This window comes from Crocuta crocuta, unplaced genomic scaffold, assembly GCF_008692635.1.
Source record: "Crocuta crocuta isolate KB4526 unplaced genomic scaffold, BGI_CrCroc_1.0 scaffold119, whole genome shotgun sequence".
NCBI classification, from domain to species: domain Eukaryota; kingdom Metazoa; phylum Chordata; class Mammalia; order Carnivora; family Hyaenidae; genus Crocuta; species Crocuta crocuta.
In genome coordinates, this window is record NW_027551562.1 from 8477476 (window position 1) to 8501685 (window position 24210).

The 24210-nt window shown below is 52.6% G+C and overlaps 1 protein-coding gene across 2 annotated transcripts in view; it reads right to left on the reverse strand.

Moving 5' to 3' along the window:
* The window catches only part of TRAPPC9 (trafficking protein particle complex subunit 9), a 544285-nt gene that overhangs the window by 434193 nt on the left and 85882 nt on the right, over positions 1 to 24210 (reverse strand). For both annotated transcript variants that reach the window (XM_077749979.1, XM_077749978.1), the window contains 2 exons: positions 16191 to 16317; positions 5881 to 6026 (listed from right to left, as the gene is read on the reverse strand). In XM_077749979.1, coding sequence (XP_077606105.1) covers positions 5881 to 6026; positions 16191 to 16317 — 273 coding nt within the window. The remainder of the gene's footprint in view (positions 1 to 5880; positions 6027 to 16190; positions 16318 to 24210) is intronic.

Below are 24210 nucleotides of genomic sequence, written 5' to 3' on the forward strand. Positions count from 1 at the left end.
CCACCCCTCCTCCCCCTTCACCCCCGCCCCAGGCCATCAGGCAGGAGAACCGCCAGGGTGGGCTCACAGAAGCCAACCCCCAGGGCACATGGTGCCTCCAAGCGGGGCCTGCAGCAGCATCTCTGAGCCCACGCTGCTTGCAGGAGTAGCGCCCAGCACCTTCGCGCAGCCAATGAACACATCACTTGTTTTAACAGGATGCTCTGCCCAGCAGCTAAGGAACCGTTTTCTCTGTCATTGTCAAAAAATCATCATTTGAAAAATCATTTTCTGGGGCACCTGGATGGCTCAGTTGGTTAACATGTGACTTCAGCTCAGGTCATGATCTCGCAGTGCATGGGTTCGAGCCCCATGTCAGGCTCTGTGCTGACAGCTCAGAACCTGGAACCTGCTTCAGATTCTGTGTCTCCCTCTTTCTCTGCCCCTCCCCCACTCGTCATCTGTGTCTGTCTCTCAAAATAAGTAAATAAACATTTAAAGAAAACATTTAAAAAACTCATTTTCCGGGGTGCCTGGGTGGCTTAGTCGGTTAAGCGTCCGACTTTCGCTTAGGTCATGATCTCGCGGTTCGTGGGTTCGAGCCCCGCGTCAGGCTCTGTGCTGACTGCCAGCTCAGAGCCTGGAGCCTGTTTCAGTCTGTGACTGCCTCTCTCTCTGACCCTTCCCTGCTCACGCTGTCTCTCTCTCTCTCCTAGAAATAAAAAACATTAAAAAAAACAACAACTGGTATTTAAAAAAACCTCATTTTCCTGGGGTCCTGAAAGGAATCATTTAAACTTGCATGGCCCCACTCTATAAAGGTGACTCTAAGATAAATCACGGATGACATCGCTGATCACATGACTGTTTTATTTGAAAGAAGGAGATCCTCCACGCCTCAGTGAGTCAGACCACACGGTGGAGGCCCTTCCTCGATATTCCATCCCAGAACCCGCGGAAGGGGCAGCCATGGATTCAGGTCCCCCCCACCCTGAGCCGCACCACACTCCCCCACACTACACCAGAGGAACCCACGCAGCAGGACGCACTCCCGACTCCTCGCTGCGTCCCCAGCACCTGGGACAGCGCACGCCCCTGCTCTTCACAGCCTTGTCTGAGCAGCTGCCGGGAACTTAAGGAGCATCCCCTCACTCGACCCTCACGAGAGCCCTCTGCGTGGGCTGCTCTGGTCTTCTGCCCGCCTGCAGCCCAGGGAAAAGCGGTCCTGTCTGAGACTGCACCGTGGGCAGCTGCGAGGCCAGGCTGAGGCCCAAGGCCACGTGACAGCCACGGCCCGCCCAGGCCACCACACTGCCTCTGGGGCAGCGGTCGACCCCACCACTAAGCCCAGCCTGGCCACAAAGTCCTAGCACCAATTCACGCAAAACCCTTGCCCCCGCCGTGTCCCAGCCCGGGGCGTGTGCCACAATCGGCCGGGCCCAGAGTTGAACAGGGATAGCGGCAGCGCCGGCAACAAGCAGATAGAAGAAGGGTACACTCTTCCAAGCTGGAGCACAGCCGGCCTCAGAAATCGCCCCCGGGGGGTTTGGTTCTGTAGCACTCCGCGTCCCTGCTGTGATGATGACTCCCCCAATTACGCACAAAGATTCATTTATAGAGATTGGAGCGTTAGGTTAAAGATACGTGATTCTTCAAACCTCTAGGCAGGTCTTCGCTGATGAGTATATTACCAAAAAGATATTAGAAGCCACAGAATATAAATTACATTTTCCTACCCGTGGGTCTTCAACAAATAACATGCATTTTGGCTGAGGCTTCTGTTATATTTCAGAAAAAATCTTGCATCATCCACTGAATTTATCCTCATCCCATATGAGCAGGTAATTCTCACCATGATGAGGACCCACAAGATGGAGATGATTCCTAGGCTTTGAGTCGTAAACCTTGGCTGAAGACTGAGCTCCGCACTCACAGGCTGTCCAACCTTGGGTGGGTCATTTGTACTCACTGGATCTTAATCTTCTCATTTGTCAACTGGGGACACAGTGCCTGCAGCATCATGCAGTTATGCAAATCAGCGGAAAATGTTTGTTTAAGCCCTCGGCAGCAATGCGGGGTATTATTTTCATAAAAAGAAGTCTCAACAATTTAAGATTGGAGAGGAAAAAATAAAGTGGCAGGCCTGGCTCTAGGGGGATTGGGAAGAGGGGGAATGGTTTGAGCCACAGCCACACAGGCCCAGGCTGGGGGGGGGCGGGGAGGAGGGACAGCNCCAGTTCCAAGTCTTCATAATTTCTGAACAAATCACGTAGCTGGTCCTCAGAAGTCTCACACTTCCACCCCCCCCAAATAACCCCTAGAAATTCTTCTCAAGAAAATGGGTGACAGCTTCCTAAACACCTTCTTTAGGGGAGAAAGCTATGACCAACTCCAAGGAGACGGAAGAGAGTGGCCAGAGACTCCAGATGGCCCAAGGGGGGAGCCCCAAGGGCATGATGACAAGCGTGACCGCCCCCGTCAAGAGCCGGAAGACACGGCNACCAGCAGCTGGTCTCGTGTTAACGAACATCTGCTGGTCCTTGCTGACGCCGTACTGGGCGCCGGCCCCGGCTGGCCCGCGGGGTGAGCTGCCGGCACAGACACCCCCGCAGCCCGGGCTGCCACAGCTTCACCACCAGCGCAAGGGAAGCCAGGTCACCCGGTACCGCCGCCCCCAGGGAAGCCACCTGGGGCACAATGGCCTCTGTCACCCCCACGCCAGGGCCCCCGTGGCAGACCCAACAGCATCCGGCCAGCAGGGCGTCGGGGAAACGTCGCTTTCAGGCTCCCGCCCCAGCAGCACCGTGAGAAGGGCGGCTGCTCCTGGTGAACCTCCGCGTGGCCTGGTCCTCATACCCTCACGGTGATGCCCACGGAGAACATCCAACACCGTCAGAGAATGCTCGGACCCTCATTGTTGTAAACAGTGCAGCTATGTGGTCGAGGGAAGGCCAGGTGCCAAAGCCTAGAGGAGGCTGCCCCTCTCCACGTCACCCCGTCCCTGCTCAATGGCACTAATTGAAATGAGCCATTATTTTATTTATTGGTCCACTTACTAGTACTTACTACTGCTTGAAATTACTACCTAATACTTCCCTCAACTTGTGACTAGGCCTCACGACCGCAGGGACCACATCTACCTCATCACCGTTAGAACTGCGGGGCCCGGGGCCACGTGTCTGGCAGACAAAAGAAGCTTGAGGGGAGTTTCCAGATGGATGAAGACTGTGCCAATAGAGACAAACACACACACACATGCGCACACACGTGCACACACACACGTGCACACACACACAGACTGTAGTGTGCTAGCCACTTGGGACTCCTGTTTTCAGAAACTTATCAGAGGGGCCCCTGGGTGGCTCAGTCCATTGAGTGCTCAGCCTCAGCGCGGTTGAACGTGCACTCAGGTTTGTGCTCTGCTAAGTAGCGGAGAACCTGCAAAGTCAGCACTCTGTCTCTGAAGAAAACTAAACATCACTTCTTCCAAAAACACTGGGGAAACTACACGAGCCAAAGCATGACACCCTCACATGAAGGTGGAATGAAGCACTGCTGGCCATGACGAGCAAGCACAGGGTCCGCTGAGTACCCCCTACCCGGGTATGCCCTCTGACTTAGGAACAACGTCCTCTCCCGGGGAACACTTCGGTTTTAACGTGTTCCGATAACGTACTAACTGGGAATAAGGCTTACAGTGGGATCCAGACAGATGCTAAGAAATGCTAGTGCCACCATTAACGTAAGAACTCTTCACTGAGGCCATGTGACGTGCGTAATGCTCACACTCTGGCTTTGAGCCGCATGATGCCGGCCAACAAGCATGAAATGCATTGGGAGCCGAGGCCTGCTCTGAGTTCTTCAACGAGTCATTTGAACTTCCTGGCTCTCCGTTTCCTTATCTGTAAAACGGGGTACATAACATCTACCCGGTTCCTTCCAGCATCCACGCAGTGCTCTCCCGGCAGCTGGCGGTAACGCAGCTGGTGAGCGGAGGGCGAGGAAACAGAGGCAGATGAGCATGGACGTGAGGACTGTGAAGAGAACTCGGGCCCACGCAGGGCTGGGAGGGCGGCCCAGGACTGCAGGGATCAGAGAGACGGCTCTCTCTGAGGACGGCACGGGAGAGGTGCCCCGGGCAGGGGGCAGAGCCAGCATAAAGCCCCAAGACGTAAGGTCCCAAGGACAGCGAGGAGCCGTGCGGCTGGGAGGGAGGAGCAGGGGTACTAAGAGGGGCAGCAGCAGAACAGAGAGGCCGACCACGGACAGCCAGGGTCCACGCTGCGGGGTGGGGGGCGTGGGGTACAGGCAGCAGACCCTACACCCTGGGAGGAAGCGCCTCATGGAGCCAGCCTTCCTTTTTGCTACATTTAGGATACAGATTAAGAGGAGAAATAAAACAGGAGACGAAAGCACTGAGCTTTGAAAGCAGAGAGCAAAAGCTTCTCAGGTCTTGTGTTGAAACTCCTCAGAAAGAGCCTAAGTGTCCATCAACGAAGGGTCGAATGGATCAAGAAGATGTGGTTTATCTATACCACGGAATACCACATGGCAATGAGAAAGAATGAAATCTGGCCGTGTGTAGCAACATGGATGGGCCTTGAGGGTCTTATGCTGAGCGAAGTAAGTCAGGCAGAGAAGGACAAATATCATATGTTTGCACGTATAGGAGGATTAGGAGGAACTTAACGGAGGACCATGGGGGAGAAGAAGTGGGGGAAATAGTGGGGGAGAGGGAGGGAGGCAAACCATGAGAGACTCTTGAATGCTGAGAACAAACTGAGGGCTGATGGGGGTGGGGGAGAGGAGAAGGGGGTGATGGGCATGAGGGAGGGCACTTGTGGGGATGAGCACTGGGTATTATATGGAAACCAACTTGACAATGAACTATTTAAGAAAAAAAAAGAAGAAAAGAAAGAAAAGAAAAAAGAAAAAAAAAAAAAAGAAACTCCTCAGAGGGAATCAGCAATGACCCCCAGGGCCACACCTGTCAACCCTTCAGCTTCGATACTGTGACACACCGGCTCACGTCTGGCAGTGCTCGGCACCGTTATCTCAAAATGTGAGGGGCCCAAGGAAGGGGGGGCTGGCGGGCACCGAGACCCACTGGTGGGCAAGGCTTTGGGAAGGACGGAGAGGGTGGCGCTCAAGCCCCGGGTTTGCTGTGAGGCAGGAGATGAGCAGACAGGGCTGGGGCCCAGGGGGGGAGCCGGGCACACGGAAAAGCACATTGGAGATTCTCAAGAAAGATCGGTGGCCCAGATCTATCCCGAAACACAGCTCCACCTGTCCTTGCTGAGCCACCAGGCACCTGGGCATCGGCATCCTCAGCTCCAGCCCAACAAGGGCTCAACAGAGAGAGTAACGTGCTGTCCCTGCCCCCAGTCAGGCCCTAACTTAAGTCAGCTTCTGCTCTCTGAGGATTCCCACGTACCCTGGGCTCCACGGATCACTCTCTGGTTCTCTCCTCAGTCTAGATAACATAGGTCCTCCGGTTTCTAAAACTCACCTTTGATGAAATCAATTTTTAAAAATCAGATCTAGGGACAATTGGGTGGCTCAGTTAAGCATCCAACTCCAGATTTCGGCTCAGGTCACGATCTCACAGTTTGTGGGATCGAGCCCCACTTCGGGCTCCGTGCTGGCAGACAGAGCCTGCTTGGGATTCTCTCTCCCTCTCTCTCTGCTCCTCCCCCTTGTGCGCTCTGTTCCTCTCTCAAAATAAATAAATATTTTTTAAAAAGAAAACATTAGAACTAGGGGCAAAGTTCTGACATTGGCAGCAAACGGGATAAAGAGACATGGAGCAGACACACACGTGCAGGAAGGAACCAGAATCCAGGAAAGCCACTGGAAGCCGGAGGCAGGGCACAGCCAGGAAGCCAGGATAAACGGACCTACCTATTTTCTTGTTCCGCTCTTCTCCGCGGTTGTGGGCAATGATTGGTGAGTAGATGAAGGGGCTCTTGGTCGACACATTCTGACCCAGCAAGCTTTTCATTTTCTGTGGCCGGAGGCTGGCGGGAAGGTTCAACAGCTTCACACGCCTGTTGTTTCAAATGGAACAAAAATCCATCACCTGCCTTGTTAGCGTGGCCTCAGCATAAATATTACCAAACATCACGTGTCAGAAGGACAACAGAGCAAACAGCAGAAGGAAGAGCATGCTGCACCTGACCCCTCGGGAAGTCCTCGGAGAGAACAGCTGCAGGGCGGGCAGCGGTCACGTCCTCGGCCTGCCCCAGGGGCCAGGGCGACCTGACGCGGCTTGCGGCTCTGTGCCCGGGGCCAGTGCCGTGCCCGCTGCACGCTGGGCTCCTCGCCTACAGGGCGCGCACGGGCCCTCCCACACACACCACCGGGAGGCGTCAGGTCCAGGCTCCGGGACCTCCTGCTCGGCAGGACCTTCTCGGTTCCCTGTGCCCGTCCCCCTGCGGTGGGCACGCCCTCCGCACGCTGAAGAGCCCCGACCGCAAGAGCGAAGGGTTCCAGGCACCAAGGCTCATGGCGCCCGCTGCTCACTGAGGAGGAAGGCAGACTCCCCAGCAGCACGGCCCGTATCCTAAACAGCTGTCCCTGCTGTAAGCGTCCACGCACGGCCACTCACGCTCAGGTCCACCAGCTACTGGTTCAGACTGACCGACCCGCGTGGCCTGAGCACACCAGGCCCCTGCTCAGCACCTCGCAGGCATCGCCTCCATTAAATCTCCCCACCACCCTCCCAGCCGGGGCTCTATGGCCGTGCCGTCCGCGCCCATCAGGTAACTGACACAAGGGACGGTAAACCACCCCAATCACACGGCTGGAGGCTGTGACACCAGAGAAGCCGCTCTGCTCTGAAGCCACAGCACCTGTGACCCTCTGTGACTAGCTAGGCACGTGGGGTTAGGATCTGGAATGTTCCGAAGCCAGGCACTGACAGGCCAGGGCGGAGGTGGGGCCCCTGCGGGGCCTGGCGGTGACCCGCCTGCACATGCAGCCCCCCGGCAGGAAGGGGAGGCCGGCAGATGGTGAGGGAGCCACGGGCGTCCCCCTGGAACTCAGCACTTTGTTTTTCATTTCCTTCCAGTTCCTTCAGGACGCTGTTTTTCACGTATTTTTCATCCATTCATCCGTTGATGGGCATTTGGGCTGTTTGCATGCCTGGGCCGTTGTGAGTAACGCCGCGATGAACACGGGGCAGGGGGTGCACACAGCTCCTCGAGATGCCGTTTTCGTTCCCTCTGGATCCTTACACAAAAGCAGCATCGCTGCATCACACAGCAGATCCACTTTAATGTTCTGAGGAGCCTCACGGTGGCCACTCTAATCTCCATCCCCAGCACGGCGCACAGGTTCCCTCATCACATCCTCCCGTCCTCTTGATGGTGGCCGTGGTAATGGGTGCAAGGTGAGAGCTCGTTGTGGTTTCGATGCGCACCCCCGATGGTGAGTGATGCCCAGCACCTCTGCAGTATAGACACACAACGGGGTGGCACCCCCGATGGTGAGTGACGCCCAGCACCTCTTCAGTATAGACACACAACGGGGTGGCACCCAGCCACAAGACAACGCACGCCGAAGCAGTGCGCCAGCCTCCGGCTCTCCCCACTGCCGTGCAGCGTCCCGGGAGTCCAGATACTGGCAAGTCGGGGCAGAGACGGACGCGGGCTCTGGGTCACCGAGTAGCCTCCAGGGTCACTTGCCCTGGAAAACTGCCCAACTTTCATCAAACTTTGTGTGAGACATAAACCCTCGTGGTAAGGGTTAATCTTTCTGAGACTTCAGGGTTAATATTTCTGCCCTGGCACAGGCCAACCGCAGTGATAAAGACCCCACACAGAAGCCACAGAAGCACTGCCCTTCTTGGCTGGAAGGGATCTCAGAAAGCTCGTGCAATCCTGTCCTCTGCACAAGTGACCCTACAGCACTCAGAAGTGACTCACAACTCCCCACAGCCCCACCATGGACGATCACAGCTATACATGTGACTGTCATCCGTTTTCCACAATGACCCAAGGGAAGAGATGGTGCTTACAAACCAAAGCGCTCAAAGCCAAGGATTCGGTCTTGCACACTGGCTCTGACTCTCCTGTCTTCACATGCACCCAGTATGCCTTAGTCATGCTGGATCAGATTCACTCATAATTTTTTATCTGTTTCAGTTTAGCTGAAACCCAGGATGGGGTACCTGGGCACCCAGTACCTGGTATATACTTTAATGGGTAGTTCAGGAAACACTGGATGAGGGGCGCCTGGGTGGCTTAGTCGGTTAAGTGTCCGACTTTTGCTTAGGTCATGATCTCGCGGTTCGTGGGTTCGAGCTCCGCGTCGGGCTCTGTGCTGACTGCCAGCTCAGAGCCTGGAGCCTGTTTCAGTCTGTGACTCCCTCTCTCTCTGACACTCCCCTGCTCACGCTGTCTCTCTCTCTCTCTCCTAGAAATAAATAAAACATTAAAAAAAAAAAAAAAAAGGAAACACTGGATGAATCAACTCCCTAAACTTTAATTTCTAACTCAGCTTCCAAATCTTTCAAAACTATAAACTCAAGCCTAAGCAGTTCATTACCAATAGTGGCAACCCCTCGCTGTTTGCAAGCATTCAAAAGACACCTGCCACACTACCCCGGGATTAAGGTGACCAAACCTTAAAGCTGGCTGGGATGGCACGCCTGGTGTGGACCTCACGTCTAGCCGAAAGCGTTCACCTGCAGGTAATTCTCAATCTGCCCCCTGAGAAGCATACTGAGGTGTGCACAGACCCTGCCCCGAGTCTGAAGGACCCACCAGCTGTCCAACTGGTACAGATGACTTCATCTCCCTGCACCTCAACCTTTCCGCCTACAAAACAGAAAGAATAACCGCCACCTGATAATGCTACGGGGAAAGGGGACACCTTCTTTCCTAGTTCCATGCCTCGTGGGAAGGGACGTCCTCAGAGTAAGGGTCCTGTCCTCTCTCTGCTCCACCACCCCCCCCACTCTTCCTAAGGCAGGTGGCCAATTCGGAGGGAGAACCAGTGTGAGCACCGCCCGGCACCTTCTCGTAGGGTCTGCCCGCCTGCAGAGGGCACACAGTGCCGTGCTCTCCACACACACCGCGAGGGGTCTGGCCCTCTGAAAGAGGTATAGTCACCGAGCTTTGCTGGACACTGGGGCGACATCATCTGGCCAGACCCGGGCCATGCCGCTCACTGGGTCTTCCATCTCCCTGAGACAGGTCTTTGTTTCTACTGATTCCAAACTCGGGCAAAGACAGAGGAGTATCCGAAGCGATATACTCAAACTGCAGCAGGCCAGTTGGGGGACTAAGTCGGCTCGTATATGTAAAGCACCTATAAGAGTGCCTAACACAGAGTGGGATGCAAAAGGCTTTCTCTTCCCTCCTTAAAACAACACTTGTTTACAAACAGACAGCAAAGCTCTGGTGCAAAGACTCTAACAGTGGACTGGAGTAAAGAAATTAAGTTTTGGTTCCAAGCCTGCTGGGAACAGACTGCTGAGCCCTGGACCAGGCACAGTGTACTTAAGCCTTAGCGTTTATTCATGTGTATGATTCTGTTCTCTTGCAACACAAATAGTTTTCTACCCCGAAGTCAACACCTAAAAATGAGATGTCATCTGTGATTCTAGAGGATCCATCTATACAAGCACAGACATTACAGATCATATAAAAGGTTTTTATAATAGGCAAAGGAAGGGGGCCTGGGTGGCTCAGTTGGTTGAGCATCTGACTCTTGATTTCAACTCAGGTCATGATCCTAGAGTCGTGAGATTGGGTCCCGTTTTGGGCTCTGCGTTGAGCGTGGAGCCTGCTCAGGACTCTCTCTCTCCGTCTGCCCCTCCCACCTGCTCACTCTCTCAAAATAAATAAATAAATAAATAAATAAAAGTAAAAAGTAAAATAAAACAAATTAAAATAAAATATGCCAAGGAATTCTATGATCAGCTAGCAAAGTAGCCCAACAGGCAGTCACAGCATTCATTCATAAAACTTAGCATCAAATGTCTTTCTGTAAAATGTATCCTATGGAAGGACAATCATTGAGCACCTGACCTAAAGGATACATGGTTCATTTAGCAAGAATAACTGCGGAACTAATAACATTACATTTAGGCTGTAAAGCTGCCAACAGGAAAGCTCACTTCCAGGGATAAAGTGTCCAAAACAGGGCTCATGTTTAGAGAGTCCATTTGGAAAGTGCTGACCCGTCAAAGCCTGCCTGTGGCTGACGGGGACAGTGCAGGACAGTGCAGAGCACTGGCTGGGATCGTGACATGAGACACACCAGCAACAGGAGAGGCGGGGAAAGCCGCTTACCTTTTCTTGCCTGGTTTGGAATCCACCTACCTTCTTCACAGCAGAAACTACCTGAGAACCTACCGGGATCTCTGTGCAGACGGACAGGGACTAGAAGAGCCGCGCGTGCCCCGCACCTGGCCGAACACGAGCAGCATGGCTGGAAAGGGCTCACGCGCCACCGCGTCGCGACACGTGAGCGCCCCACTCTGGCTCCTGACTCGACGACGCGGTTCTCGCCATCCCCACAAAGCTCTCGTCAGGAGGTGGCGGGCGTGGCGATCACACCGAGCGTGAGGGAAGATGCTGGAGCGGCTGAACCCGAGGAGGCCCGGGAGGCGTGCCCGGACTGGGATCTGGGAGGCGGACTGCCCGGTTCCATGGACCAGGAAAACGGCCCCGACTGTCATGGCCTCTAAGCCTTCTTGAATAAATGCCTGTAACCCTTCCTCAAATAATATAATTAACTTTAAGTTTTAGAGGCGCCTGGCTGGCTCAGTCGGTAGAACATGCAACTCTTGATCTCAGGACTGAGTTCGAACCCCACGTTGGGTGTAGAGATGAGTTAAAAATAAAATTTTTACCAACAACAAAAAAATGTTTAAGTTTTAAAAGTACCAAAACCACTCAAAAGCACTCAAAGCCACTCAAAGCCCATTCTGACTGGAGGGTTTGATCCTTATCAATTAGAATACCCTCGTGAATTCTAGAGCTCTTTGCCAGACTGAAGGAGCTCAGTATTAGTTTCTCAGCAAACAACCAGCAAATCCCCCCAAGCTGCCCCCGCTGAAGCCTCACTGTTTGCTGTAAATGGCAGCTAAGCTTTACCACCGTTTCTTCCTTAATAATTTACAACTTCAGTGTGTGAACTCCCTACATGACTGCTACTGGCCTTTGTGTACATTATCATTTTACGGAGAGTTCTAGAAGGAACAAAACAAGATGGCTTCTAGTTTTCATGTGACTTACTCTGCTCTCGCTCTGGGCAGCAGGAACCGGATGTGGGCTTGGCCATTTGGTGTGGGTGCGGCTCTTGCCTGACCATGACCGAAGCCTCAGCACTCACCATTGGGCCAAACACATCTCAGGCACTCAATAAATACTCGACTAATTGAATTTTAGAATAGAATTACAGCAGAGAGGCTCCTGGGGAGCTCCATCTGTTAAGCGTCCAACTTCTGCTCAGGTCATGATCTTGCAGGTCATGAGTTCAAACCCCATCTCGGGCTCTGTGCTGAGCTCAGAGCCTGGAGCCTGCTTCAGATTCTGTGTCTCCCTCTCTCTCTACCCCTCCTCTACTCCCGTTCTGTCTCTGTCTCTCCCAAAAATAAATAAAGGTTAAAAAAATTAATTAAAAAAAAGAATAGAATCACAGCAGGGATATCTTTTGGCCCCTTTCTGGGGTTAACCTGTATCACATGACTGCTTTAAACCATTTCCGGGTGAGCCCAGGTCATGTGCCCACGCCACACTGAGCAGGTAAGTATTTCCCGTAAGCTGAGGAGACAGTTTTACTGTCAAAACGAGGCAAGTCCTCTGCAGACGTAACGGCTCCAGTCCCGTCTTCTACGGCTGAAGCCATGCCGACGAGGCAGCGATGGCAGCCTGGGCCTCAGCCCCACCGGGCGGGCCGGTCGCTGACGCATGGCTGCGGGCCCTCAGCGCCTTCCACAGCTGGCTCCTGCGGTAACGCGGGCAGGAAGCTTAGTCTTCAACCGCGCACGTTGCTGCGCCCGTCCTGGGGCCACAGGCCTGAGTCGCGGTGCCCGGCTCGAGCCTGGCTCTAATGCTACGACCACGCCCTTGTGTCCAGGAACAAGCGCTCGGAACGCCGTCCTGGCCCGCACGAGCTGCGTCGGCCCTCTCCAAGGGAAATGAGGGACGCGGGCTTTGTGGGAGGGCGGCCGTCCCGCGCGGTGTGGACCCCCGAGCGTCCCACACGGGTAGTCTCAGCCCCGCCGTGCTCTGCAGACTCACTGAACACCAACCACGAGGTCCGCCACCTTTAATCCGCATCTCCGCTCATCTTCTCACGTGATGTGCAGGTCTCAGTCTCCACTGCTTAACTTTCGTCAACAGCTTGCTCCTGAGACATCACACCCATGCCTGACGTATACGCAGCCCACGCACACACACAACGCCAGACACTCGCCACTGCATGGCGGGCACAATCCAGACCGTTAGAGTGCCTGTCGTGGTCCGTGAGGCCTGCCATGACACAATACCAGAGATAGGGGGACCTAAAGAGCAAACGTCTCCCCCTCACAGCTCTGGAGGTGAAGTCCAAGACCAGGGTGCCAGCACGCTTGGGCCGTTGGGAAGGGCCCTCCTCCTGGTTCCCAGGGTGTCCTCACAGGGAGGAGACAAAGAGCTCTGGCCCCTTCATCCAGAGTCAAATTGTGGCCAAAAGAATTTGCAAGGTACCCAGAGGGTGTACTTGTTTGTAACTGGATTCAGGAAAAGGCTGCAGTGGGGAGGTATTCCTTGAATTAAATCTTGAAAGATGACTAAGTAACAGGCAGTCGGGGCACCAGAGACATTTCAAGCAGAAAGATGAACCCAGAACAAAGGAATAAAAGCCTGTCACACACTTCTGCGCCCCCAAGTGCTCGTGCAAGGTGCGCGGGGCTGGAGGACTGGAGAAACAGGAGCCCACGGCAAAGTCTGGAGACGGAGCAGCCCCAGACGGCCCTGCAAAGTCACACAAAGCAAGCAAGCTGGGTTCTGTCCCGTGAGCGACGGGGAGCAAAGCAGACTGTGAGATACACCGACTTGCCAAATCTTCCAAAGGGATTTCCTCCCATTTGGCCAGGGGTGCTGATCTGCCGGGGGGTAAGGACCCCATCCATGGGGGCCCGGAGCTTCCTACACCTGATCACACGCAGTTTCACTTTCCAGTTTTTAATGAGATCAGGCACGAGTGATGTGATGAATATGTCACCAGGACAAACAGCTTATTTCTGAAGCGGATGGTCTCTGAGAACCATCAGAACACGTTTACTCAGGTGGGTAGCACGTAAAACCAGCATTTTTTAGATAGCCGCTGACCACATGGGCAAGAGAACTGGCAGCAGGCCTCCGGCGAGGCCCAGCTCACGTGCAGAGGTGGCTCCCCGATGCAGGTACGTCGCCGAAACACTCAGCATTACAGAGTTAACCGTATTTGCCTAAACGTCAGGCTACCTGCTTCTACCCAGTCTGTTTCATCTAATGTGTTTTTTTTAATGTTTTATTTATTTCTAGGAGAGAGAGAGAGAGACAGCGTGAGCAGGGGAGGGTCAGAGAGAGAGGGAGTCATAGACTCCGAAACAGGCTCCAGGCTCTGAGATGGCAGTCAGCACAGAGCCCGACGCGGGGCTCGAACCCATGAACCGCGAGATCATGACCTAAGCGAAAGTCGGACGCTTAACCGACTAAGCCACCCAGGTGCCCCTATCTAATGTTTTTAAACAGCTGAGGGATTAAAGTGCTAACATCACAGTATTTTTTCAATCAGTGCACTGTTTGCAAATGTATATGTAAAATGTCTCTAAGAAGAAAACGGGGATTTACTGAGTATTTAGGATGTGTTGGCCATGGGCTCCAGGCTGTTGTAACCATCAGCTCAGCTAAAACATCACCAACAGTCCAAGGAGGAGCAAATTTTACACCCATTTTAAAGATATGAAACTGAGGCCCACAGAACCAAGGTTACACACTAGTAAAGAATGAACCCAAAGTTCTAACTTCCATGAGGGGCTGTCTCGGTGACACAGGCTTCCATTCCAGTGTCTCCGTGTAGAGAACAAGCACGTTTCCTCCACAGGCCCAATAACCTGCCAGGACGAGCCCACCCAGCACCACTGACAAAACTCCCAACAACATGGGGATCTAGATGCAGCACCAAAATCCTAGAATGTTCTGTTAGAATCAGGATGTCCCATTATGCAAATTTAGACACTAACACTTCCTGATGAAGATGAAGAATTATTTAAAAAGGCCTTTCCCGGGGCGCCTGGGTGGCTCAGTTGGTAAAGCAGCTGGCTTCGGCTCAGGTCGTGATCTCACAGTTCATGGGTTCGAGACCCGCGTCGGGCTCTGTGCTGACAGCTCGGAGCCTGGAGCCTGCTTCGGAGTCTGTGTCTCCCTCTCTCTCTGCCCCTCCCCTGCTCGCGCTCTGTCTCTTTCTGTCTCTCAAAACTGAATATACATTTTAAAAAAATTTTTTTTAAGAAAAAGACTCTTCTTGTCTTTCATTTAAAAAAAAAAGTACCATGCCCTTGGCCCCAAATCAAACACATTCCACTCTGTCTCACTCACAGAAAGGCCCAGCAAGGACCCTGACTTCCCGAGTCTGTATGAGCACCAAGGAGGCGGGGCGCACAGCAGAACCACCACTCGTTTCCGTGGGGGCTGCCTCCCGGCTCTGGGAAATTCCACGTAGTAGCATGAGCACCTTCTCAGGCCACGGCCTAGCCTTCAGGACGGGGCGGCCCACCAACCTTGACCAATGAACTCCACGAGTGCCCCCCAGAACCTCTTCTGTGCACAGAGACCCTTCTGTCCCGCCCCCACCCCCCGCCCGGCACACGATTCCCACCTTGGCAACAAAACCACCTCAGGAGACAGAGCGGCCCCCACCTGCTGGGAAACGCAAGGAGAAAGGGGGCTCACCTCTGCTGCACCGCACACTTGTGCGTGTTGTTTTCCTAACAACCTAACACCGTGGGTTTTACAACCTCTTAATTATTTTTTGATAAGCAAACTGATGCCCAAGGAGGTAAGGCGGCTTGCCCATGTGACTCCACAGGCCGCGCGCAGCCTGGGGAAGGCGGCCAGGCCAGGAGGGGTCCAGAGACGCTGGGCATCTGCGTCACGCGGGACCTGCCATCACAGCACTTCCAGGACCAGCAAAATGTCAAATTTCCACCGCTTCTTTTCAGCCTCCACACAAGTCTTCCAAGAATTCTGGAGTCATGTCATGAGATGGGCTCCTAGGCCCTTACGTGCCCACTTTGCACGTGCCAAAGGGCCTTCACTCTGTCAGCCCCTCAGGCCGTGGGGAGGGGCGGCCACACAAAACAGTGATTCCAGGACGGTACACAGTGGTGCATACTATGAGACAGGCAAGCGGCAGATGCGATGGAGACCCAGGACCCCGTACCCACGGCCGGTGGTGCGCGGCAGGGCGTGTGCCAGCAAAGGCTTCCTAAAAACCGGGCCTGTAATGAGTCTGAAAGAATGAGCAGGCACAACAGGTACCGACGGGGATAAGAAAGACGGGCCCCAGGGCGCGCACAGCGCTAGGGAAGGCGGGAAGCATGGACAAGGGGCCACACCCCTGCCTGTGCTGCAGGGGCCTGCGGTGTAAGAAAACGGGAGACCCTGGAAGCCTGTACGAGGAGGAGGCAAGGTCAGGCCTGCCTCGTCCCCGCAGAAGGCGCGCCGAGGGCTCCGGAAGCAGGCAGACCAGGGTGTGCCTCCGGCTGCGACGTCCCAGAGCCACACGACTACGGCGGGTACACGATGCCACCCGCCTGATTCTCGCAGCGACACGATGCTCCCACTCCTAGCGCTGCTGCATTAGAGGCTGTCATGAGGTAACGAGCCGGATACACAGCAATCAAACATGGAAGCTCTCGGGGCGCCTGGGAGGCTCAGTCGGTTAAACATCCAACTCGCGATTTCGGCTCAGGTCAGGATCTCGCGGTTTCATGTGTTCGAGCCCCATATCGGGCTCTGCACGGGCAGCACGGAGCCTGCTTGGGAATCTCTCTCTCTCTCCCTCTCCGTCTGCCCCTCCCACACACACACTGTCTCTGTCTCTTTCAATATAAATAAATAAAACTTCAAAAAAATTAAAAAAGAAAATGGAATCTGTTGTCAAGAACTACATTTAGGATGCAAGCGGTAGAAAATGCCAGCAGTGAGGCGCCTGTCGGGCGCCTGCCTTACCTGACGATGGGCAGCTTGGTGAAGGGCACCGGCGGCAGGCTGGGCCCACCTGGGAGGGTGAGGATTTCCATGGTCCCAGGACATTTGCACGTGTAGTTCTCCAGGCTCTGAGTCACGTCTTTCTTTTCTGAAGAGAAAATAAAAACCAAATGAAGGTCAATTAAATAAAAGGAGGACTCTTTGGGTTTGGGGTGTTTTTTGGTTGTTTTTTGAGCAAAATAAAATTCTTAACCCAACCCATGCCAGTCCATGGAATCCAATCTTCTGACATAAATCAACAGGTGATGATCACAAGAGAACAAAAGAAAACAGATGCTTTATCCACTTCATTTAAATAATCACTAGCAACGGCTCCGTTTAGGGGCACATGGATAAAAAGGACGTTGAATTACTGTCTTCTAGAAGATTTCATTTCCCAAGAGAATAAATCCCTACCAAATTCCAAGACAGTCAGTAGGTGGGCAGGACTGGAGAACTCGTGTATTTTATTACCTGATAAATATTTTTCCAGAAGTTACTAGGTACCAAGCCAAATGCCAGGCCCTTTCCCCGAGGAATCTATATTCCATCTGCATAATAGATATTTAAGGGAATAATTACAAACCCAGACTATAGTGCTCCGCCCCACCCCCATCCCTTGGTGGGGAGGGAGGAAAACAGGATACAGGGAATGCTTGCTCCCTGTCCTCAACGCACTGTGAACACAGGCTCACAGATCCCGGAACTCTCCAGAGCTCAAGAGCACGTAACACATACCAAGAAGTGTAATTACTCAGGAAGGCAGGCATCACAATGCCCTTCATACAAATGGAAAAGCTGAGAACAAACCAAGTCCAAGGGCTTGTCAAAGATGTGTTCAGACCTAAGCCTGAGGTCTCCTCGCTGATCCCTTTGGAAGGATTAAGGAAGTGGGAAAGGGAGTTCACTCCTTCTGGCTTGCATTTTCTCTGCCACCACATGCAGAGAAAGGTGGAGGCCTTGGGGACAGTGGGGACAGAGGGACACCACTCCCAGGAGTTGCCTCAGCTTCGATGAATGGCTCGGTCATGCTGGTCCAAGGCGCGATCGCCTTAGGGGAATTCATTCAACCAGAGCCAACCCTCCAATCTGAAGAAACTACTAAGGATGGAAAGAGGTAAAGCATTAAAAAGCAGTGACTGGCAGGGCCCATTGGGGGGCTCAGGCAGCTAAGCGTCCAACTTCAGCTCAGGTCATGATCTCACAATTCATGAGTTCAAGCCCTGCATCAGGCTCTGTGCTGACAGCTCAGACCCTGGAGCCTGCTTCAGATTCTGTGTTTCCCCCCCCTCTCTCTGCCCCTCCCCTGCTCATTCTCATACTCTCTCTCTCTTTCTCAAAAGTAAAAAGTAAACTACAATAAAGCAGTGGCTGGCGGACGTGAGCACCGCGTGCAGAGACACGGGGAGGGCTGACGGTCATCACACAGCCACACTGCAGGGAAAGGACACGAGGTTGCCGGGGACCAGGCACAGTGCTCCTCCAGGACTGGGACCATAAGTAGCAAATCTTCAGGCAAGGACATGTATCTTAACTGGGAAGCTGCGGCCACAGGCCCCTTCTGTGTCTAAGTATCCTTCTCCGGGGAACAGGAAGGCAGGAAAACCGGAATTAATTTTGGATACAACACTGTAATGTTAATCTGCACGATGAACAAAATTCTTTAAATAATGAAATCATCTTCAACGTACAGGTGATAAATGTCCTGAAGGGCTCCAGGCGATGGCGTGTAAATGACCTCATTTGCCTAATACTGGGCGCAGCGCGGGTGGCTTCAGTCTCTTACTAGGTTGAACTACGCCCTCTGAGCAAACCCTGCTGAACTGAAGATGGAAAGAAATCCACCTGTGAAGCCTACTGCCACCTGCAAAGTCATCCAGGAAGCGCGTCCATAGCACGTGCCGTGGCTTGGCCGCGGAGGAGACGGTGCCCACGGCGAGGGCCAGCGGGGAGCGCCTCCTGCAGGGACCCGGATGTCCTCATTCACGTGCTCATCCACTCAACCCTCATCGAACAAGTACTGCGTGCCCATGGCATCAGGCGCCACTCGTGAAGAAGCACTGCAGGCTCAACTTTTAGGGTGTCACAAGCTAAAAGAGAACATGAGGGGCGCCTGGGCGACTCGGTCAGTTAAGTGTCTGACTTTGGCTCAAGTCATGATCTCACGTTCATGGGTTCGAGTCCTATGTCAGGCTCTGTGCTCTAGCTCGGAGTGTGGACCCTGCAGCCTGCTTTAGAGTCTGTGTGTGTGTGTGTGTGTGTGTGTGTGTGTGTCTCTCTCTCTCTCTCTCTCTCTCTCCCTGCCACTCCCACTCTGTCTCTCTTTCAAAAATGAATAAACAGGGGCGCCTGGGTGGCTCAGTCAATTGAGTGTCTGACTTCAGCTCGGGTCATGATCTCACAGTTTGTGGGTTCGGGCCCCGCGTTGGGCTCTGTGCTGACTGCTGGCTCAGAGCCTGGAGCCTGCTTTGGATTCTGTGTCTCCTTCTCTCTCTGTCCCTCCTCCATCTATGTTCTGTCTCTGTCTCTCAATAATAAATAAATGTAAAAAAATTTTTTTAATGAATAAACATTAAAGAGAGAGAGAGAAGGAAGGAAGGAAGGAAGGAAGAAAGAAAGAAAGAAAGAAAACGAACAAACACAATGTCAAAACAGAACACTATAATTCCTCGTAAGTGACTTCACAGAGGCAGGACCAGAGTGTGACAGAAGAGCATGCCGGAAACCTGATTCTGCTGATAAGAAAGCTTCATAAAGAAGAGGTAACATGTGGTCTCTGTCGAGGGGCACAGGTATGGAAGCAAACCCCATGAGTACAATACTTGGAGGTTTTACTATGTTGTAGGGAAGGAATGACTAGAATAAGCACATGCGGCTACTGAAGAAATCATGTGTGAGGTGTGAGGTGCACAGTGGGGGTGAGGGGGGGTGGAAGACTAAGGACATAGACTGAACACCGATGTATCGTTCTAAGTTGTACGCGCACAACGAAACTTGACAGAGAAGCTGCCTTCGGCACGTGCGGGAGGAAGCAGGCTAGGACTGAGAACGTGGAAAGGGCTGGCGGGTGCAGGCAGCTCAGGGGCTCCAGATCGAAACAGCAAAGTAGACACGGGGTGCAGTGGGAGGGCGGTGCTGGCTTTCCAGGGCGGTGACCACCAAATACTTCACACGCGCCTCCCACGTGCGTCCGTCTCTGGGAGGAAGGACAACTCAGAGACTCGTGACCCTTTCTGCAGGGACCTCACTGCTGAGGTCAGACTCGGAGGACAGACCCGAGTCTGCCAGGCAGGGAAGGAAGGCCTCTGTCCAAGGAAGGAAAGGAGAGGCGCTCAGAGGCGAGAAACAGCGGGCGTGCTCAGGGTCCACTTTAGTTTGTGCTTTGTCCTGCCTTCAAGGGAGGCCAGCGCTGCTGCCGCACTAGGTGGGCCCTACCTGAGCAGCTGCGGTTCCCCACAGTGACACGTACTGAGCGCGCAGCCACGTGCCCAGAGCCGTGCCAGGTGCTCAGACCACAGGGTCTGTAAGGAAGAGACCGTGGTAGATAGCAGAACTTCAATCTTTTTGATCCAATTATGTACGCGATCCCCTCCCACAAAGTTCCTGCCAGAGAGGGGTGGAGGCCTCATTATCCCCCTTGTAAAGGTGATAAACATGTTGGTGACCACCTGGGAGATGGGATTGTGGATCAATAGGAAATGCTATCAAAATGATTTATTAATTTTTAAGTGTAATATTAAACACCATGGCTATCCTAAGCCCATGAAATGAAATGTGTGAAATGAAATGTCTTGGGGTTTTTAAAAAATAATTCAGCAAACAGAAAAAGTGAGAGATGAAGTAAATGTATAAAAATCTTGCTAAGCATTGACTGGTATATGGGAATTCATTTCAATGCTCTTTGAACCTTTATGTTTGAGAATGTGTCACAGCAGAAATACTTAATGAGCTTGGGGAGGTGAAATGATTTCCTCAAGAGAGGAAGAGAGCTGGGGTTCTGGAATTCAGATCCGACATGACAGAGTCTGACCAGAGACACCCCAGGGTCGCGGTGATGCAAACAGAAGGGCTCGGGGCCGCAGCGGCATGATCCGGTGTGTCGCACGCCCAGCCAGAATGAAGCTTGTGACCAATCCCAGCGTTGTCGTACGCGTAGGATCTGGTCAGAGGGAAGCAAGAATTTCTTAATTTATCCCGCTAAAAATCAACTGCCTTAGTCTGCCCTGGCCGCCATAACAAAATAGCACAAAGGGGGTGACTCACACCACAAACACGGGTCTCCCACGGCTCTGCGGGCTGGGGAGGCCCAGATCAGGGCGCCACAGACGCGGTCCCAGGTGAGAGCCCGCGCGGTGGCCTGCGGCTTCTACGCTCCCACTGAGCCCCACAAGGCCCCCTGCCCCCGTCTCTTCCTGTCAGGGCACCAATCCCACATAGAGGGCCCCCCCCATGAAGCCCCGATGTCTACCTGTTACCTCCCAATGACCACGCCCTCGAGTGCAGTCACACTGGGGGTTAGGGCCTCAACACGTGACTCTGGGGGGACACATCCAGCCCATAACGTCACTATAAACCTTGTCCAACTTGATCAGAAGACCCAACCGTTCATTTCACTCGAGCCTACCTAATACCCTTGAGAGTTATTTCTCCATCCCAAAAATTAAAGAAATCATGCAGAGACAACATTTTTAAAGAAAGCCCAGTAGCTACCTAAGTGTGCTGTTTCTTATAGAAGCAGAAAATATGATCACCCAAACTTGTGATCATAAAAAAAAAAAAAAAAGCCACAGGCCACCTGCCAGCTCAAGGGTTGACCCTGGCACAAAAACCAGCACATCCTGATTTCACAGCTCAGCTCCTTGGGTTCCTTCCACGTAATAATGTGAGACAACCATGTTTGCATAAATCAGGTACAATGTTCTAAACAGAGAGAAGAGAAGGTGAGGAACCTGAAATTAAGTCCTCCATTAAGAGCAACCTCGGGCTGCACGTAACCCCAGTTCAGGAAAAGCTTCAGCTGAAGCCACCCTCGGACCGCCCTCGGATCAGCCAATCAAAAGAAACGTGTCACATTCCTGTGGTCTGAGTCAGGGCTGGGAACTGCAGGTAGTTACTCTGTACAAACTAGCCACTCACTCACCACTTGCCTAAACCCCACGTGGGCCCTGTGAGCTCACCTCATAATAGGTCATTTTCAAAGGATTCTCAGAGGTCATGATTGGGTCCCGCCAAAAGTAATGGACATCTCACGGATACTGAATGGTCAAAGCTGTTGCCATGGGTGCTGTGCAATTACGATTGGTGCTTATGTGATGATGCTATACGTACAACGTGTGCACTGTAACACCCCCGTCCCCGACCCCATAAAAACCCTGCTCGCTATTGTTCGGGGCTTCTCCTTGCTGCCGCTGCACTAACGGGTGAGCCCCTGCTTGAGCTTGTAATAAAGACCCTTTTGTACTTGCATCAGTGTCGGCTCCTTGGAGGTCTCTGGGGACTCGTGATTCGGGCACAACAAAGGAAGAGAAAGAAGCACATCTTTCCTTCCAAATATGAAAGAAAAAACACTATGGAAGAAGAAAATAAAAGAGTACAGAGGAAAGACAAGACAATCTGAAAGTACTTTCAGAATCGGTTCTGATGCTTCACTTACAGAAATAAACCACAGCCCATCTTGGAACTGCTTTCCTAAGAACAGTATCATTGCTCCTTCGACATTATAATGCTGAGATCTTTTAGGAGGCCCCCAGCAAGCCAACACCGAGTCTGAAGTACGGAGGACAAAGACCCAGAGACGGCTGGCTGGTGACGCAGCCAGTGGACTGGAAGGAGGCAGGATCTGCCGGGTAGAGTGTAAGGTGGCCCCGGAAGACTGGAGGCCCGTGACAACACTCAGGGGAACCCAGAGGCAAAGGGCAGGGGGAAAAGGGAAAGCAGAAAATCAGCTTGAAAAGATGCCATCCTGGAAGTTCAGGCTGAGACTCAAGAAGCCAAAGCTGAGTGTTTCCACAAGAAAAGAAACAGGGTGGACGTGACACAGAGGCTGACGAGGATGCAGGCAGAAAGCCGATGCCACTCCTGGGGGTTAGGTGCCAGGTGCCCCCATCGAGGAGGATGTAGGCAGAAAGCCGATGCCACTCCTGGGGGTTAGGTGCCAGGTGCCCCCATCGAGGGGGACCGTGGCAGGCACAGAAACCCGACGACAAGCACGTAGGGCCTGGCGGGAACTGAGAAAGTGGCGCCAGCCCCCCGAACAGGAGCAGTGCCTAGTACCTCCGGGGTTGAGGGGGGGCAGCCAGCGGGAGAGCCCAGCCCCCCATCAGGGGCTGCCACCTGCACCGTCGGCCGTTAGACATGAACACTGACGAAGTGCGGTCACCCGTCCCCAGTGCAGGATCCAAGATGGAATAGCTCCTTTCTAAGGTCACGCTGCTCCTGAGCAAGGCTGGGACCCTACACCCAGGCTTCTCGAATCCACTGTCCTTTCCACCATATGGAGCGACTTCCCTTGGGCATTACTGTGCCCATTTCACAGAGAGGAAAGCTGAGTCTTCAGAAGGCCACATGAATCCTAAAGCATTCAGATACTAAGTGGCTAAATTACTTCAAACTCAGAGCTATGAATTCAAACTCTGTTTTTCCCATTGTGCTGCACAGCCCACCCAAAACACCCCAACATGTGAGAATACAGGAAAACAGATTATCTTGAAATAGCCAATCCAACACGTCCAGCATCTTACATGGCAAGGAAAACCAACTCAACTCTTCTTCATTCCACAAATACATCCGGGCGGGATAACGATCCAACCACAAAAGTCAAGACAGTCCCAAGTGTCTCTGCTATAAAGATGATTAACGATCCGCCAAGACAGCAGACACCGAATAAGCTGTGCCAAGATAACAAGCCCTTCCCTCAGTGGCGGTGGACGGATTCAGATAAACCCGCAGTGAGCACACCGGCTGCCTCCCACCCGCATAACTTCGCTCGTTTCCCACCTAGTGTTACACGGTGGCAGGTCAGAGTCTCTGATAAGCGACCATTCAAGCACACCAGAAAATTAAATATTTTTCCTTGTTCTTTTCAAGTATGTAAACACGTTCTACCAAAAAGAAAGGCAATTATGTGAAGCCACCAGCTCATTATATCATCATCTATGTAAAGACTACCCAGAAAACACTTAAATATCTCTAGAGATCTCAATAAAACACCCAGAAGGGGAAATTATCTTAAGTGTAAAGACTTAATAAATAATTAGAAAGAATTTGCACATCCAATTATGAAGTAACAGAGAAGCCATGGTGCAGTAACATTGCAAACTTGCATAATCACTACCAATGAATGACATTATAAGGACTCTGAAATAATATGGAAGACTTCTGTGGAAAATCAGGATGCAAAACTGCATTTATAAAAAAAAAATTCAATTTAAAGATAAACCCAATTTAAGAAGAATAGAAAACAATACCAAAAAAATTCACTGAAATGTTAACAGGGATTGCCCATGCAGGATTATGCATAATTTTTTTCTTTTCTGTTTGTTTTCCAAGATTTCAAAAATAAGTAAACACTATTTGTACAATAAAAAATATTTCAGAAGTACACGGAAGTGAATTTTCAACACAGCTGTGTAAGGAAAAGTCAGGGCCTCAGTACAACTGCTCCTTTGCACAGAGAAGGCGGCATCCTGAAGTGTGCGCGCAGCGAGCCCTCGGGCCCCATCGCTGTGACGGAGCTGCAAGTTCACTGTAAGGACGGGTGCGGCCTGTCCCCGCCACGCGCTGGTCTCGGCAGCAGCGCTCAGAAACAAGAGCCCCGGCAGACTGACATCTACGGAGGACTTACTAGACGCCAGGCACCGTGCCAAGCGCTCCAAATGTTATCTCATTAAACTGTCCCCAGGAGATGACGTGAGGGGCACTGCTGTCATCCGATTCTACAGAGAGCGAACTGAGGCTCAGAAAGCCCTCCTCCTGGCCCAGAGGCCCCACATCCTACCCCAGG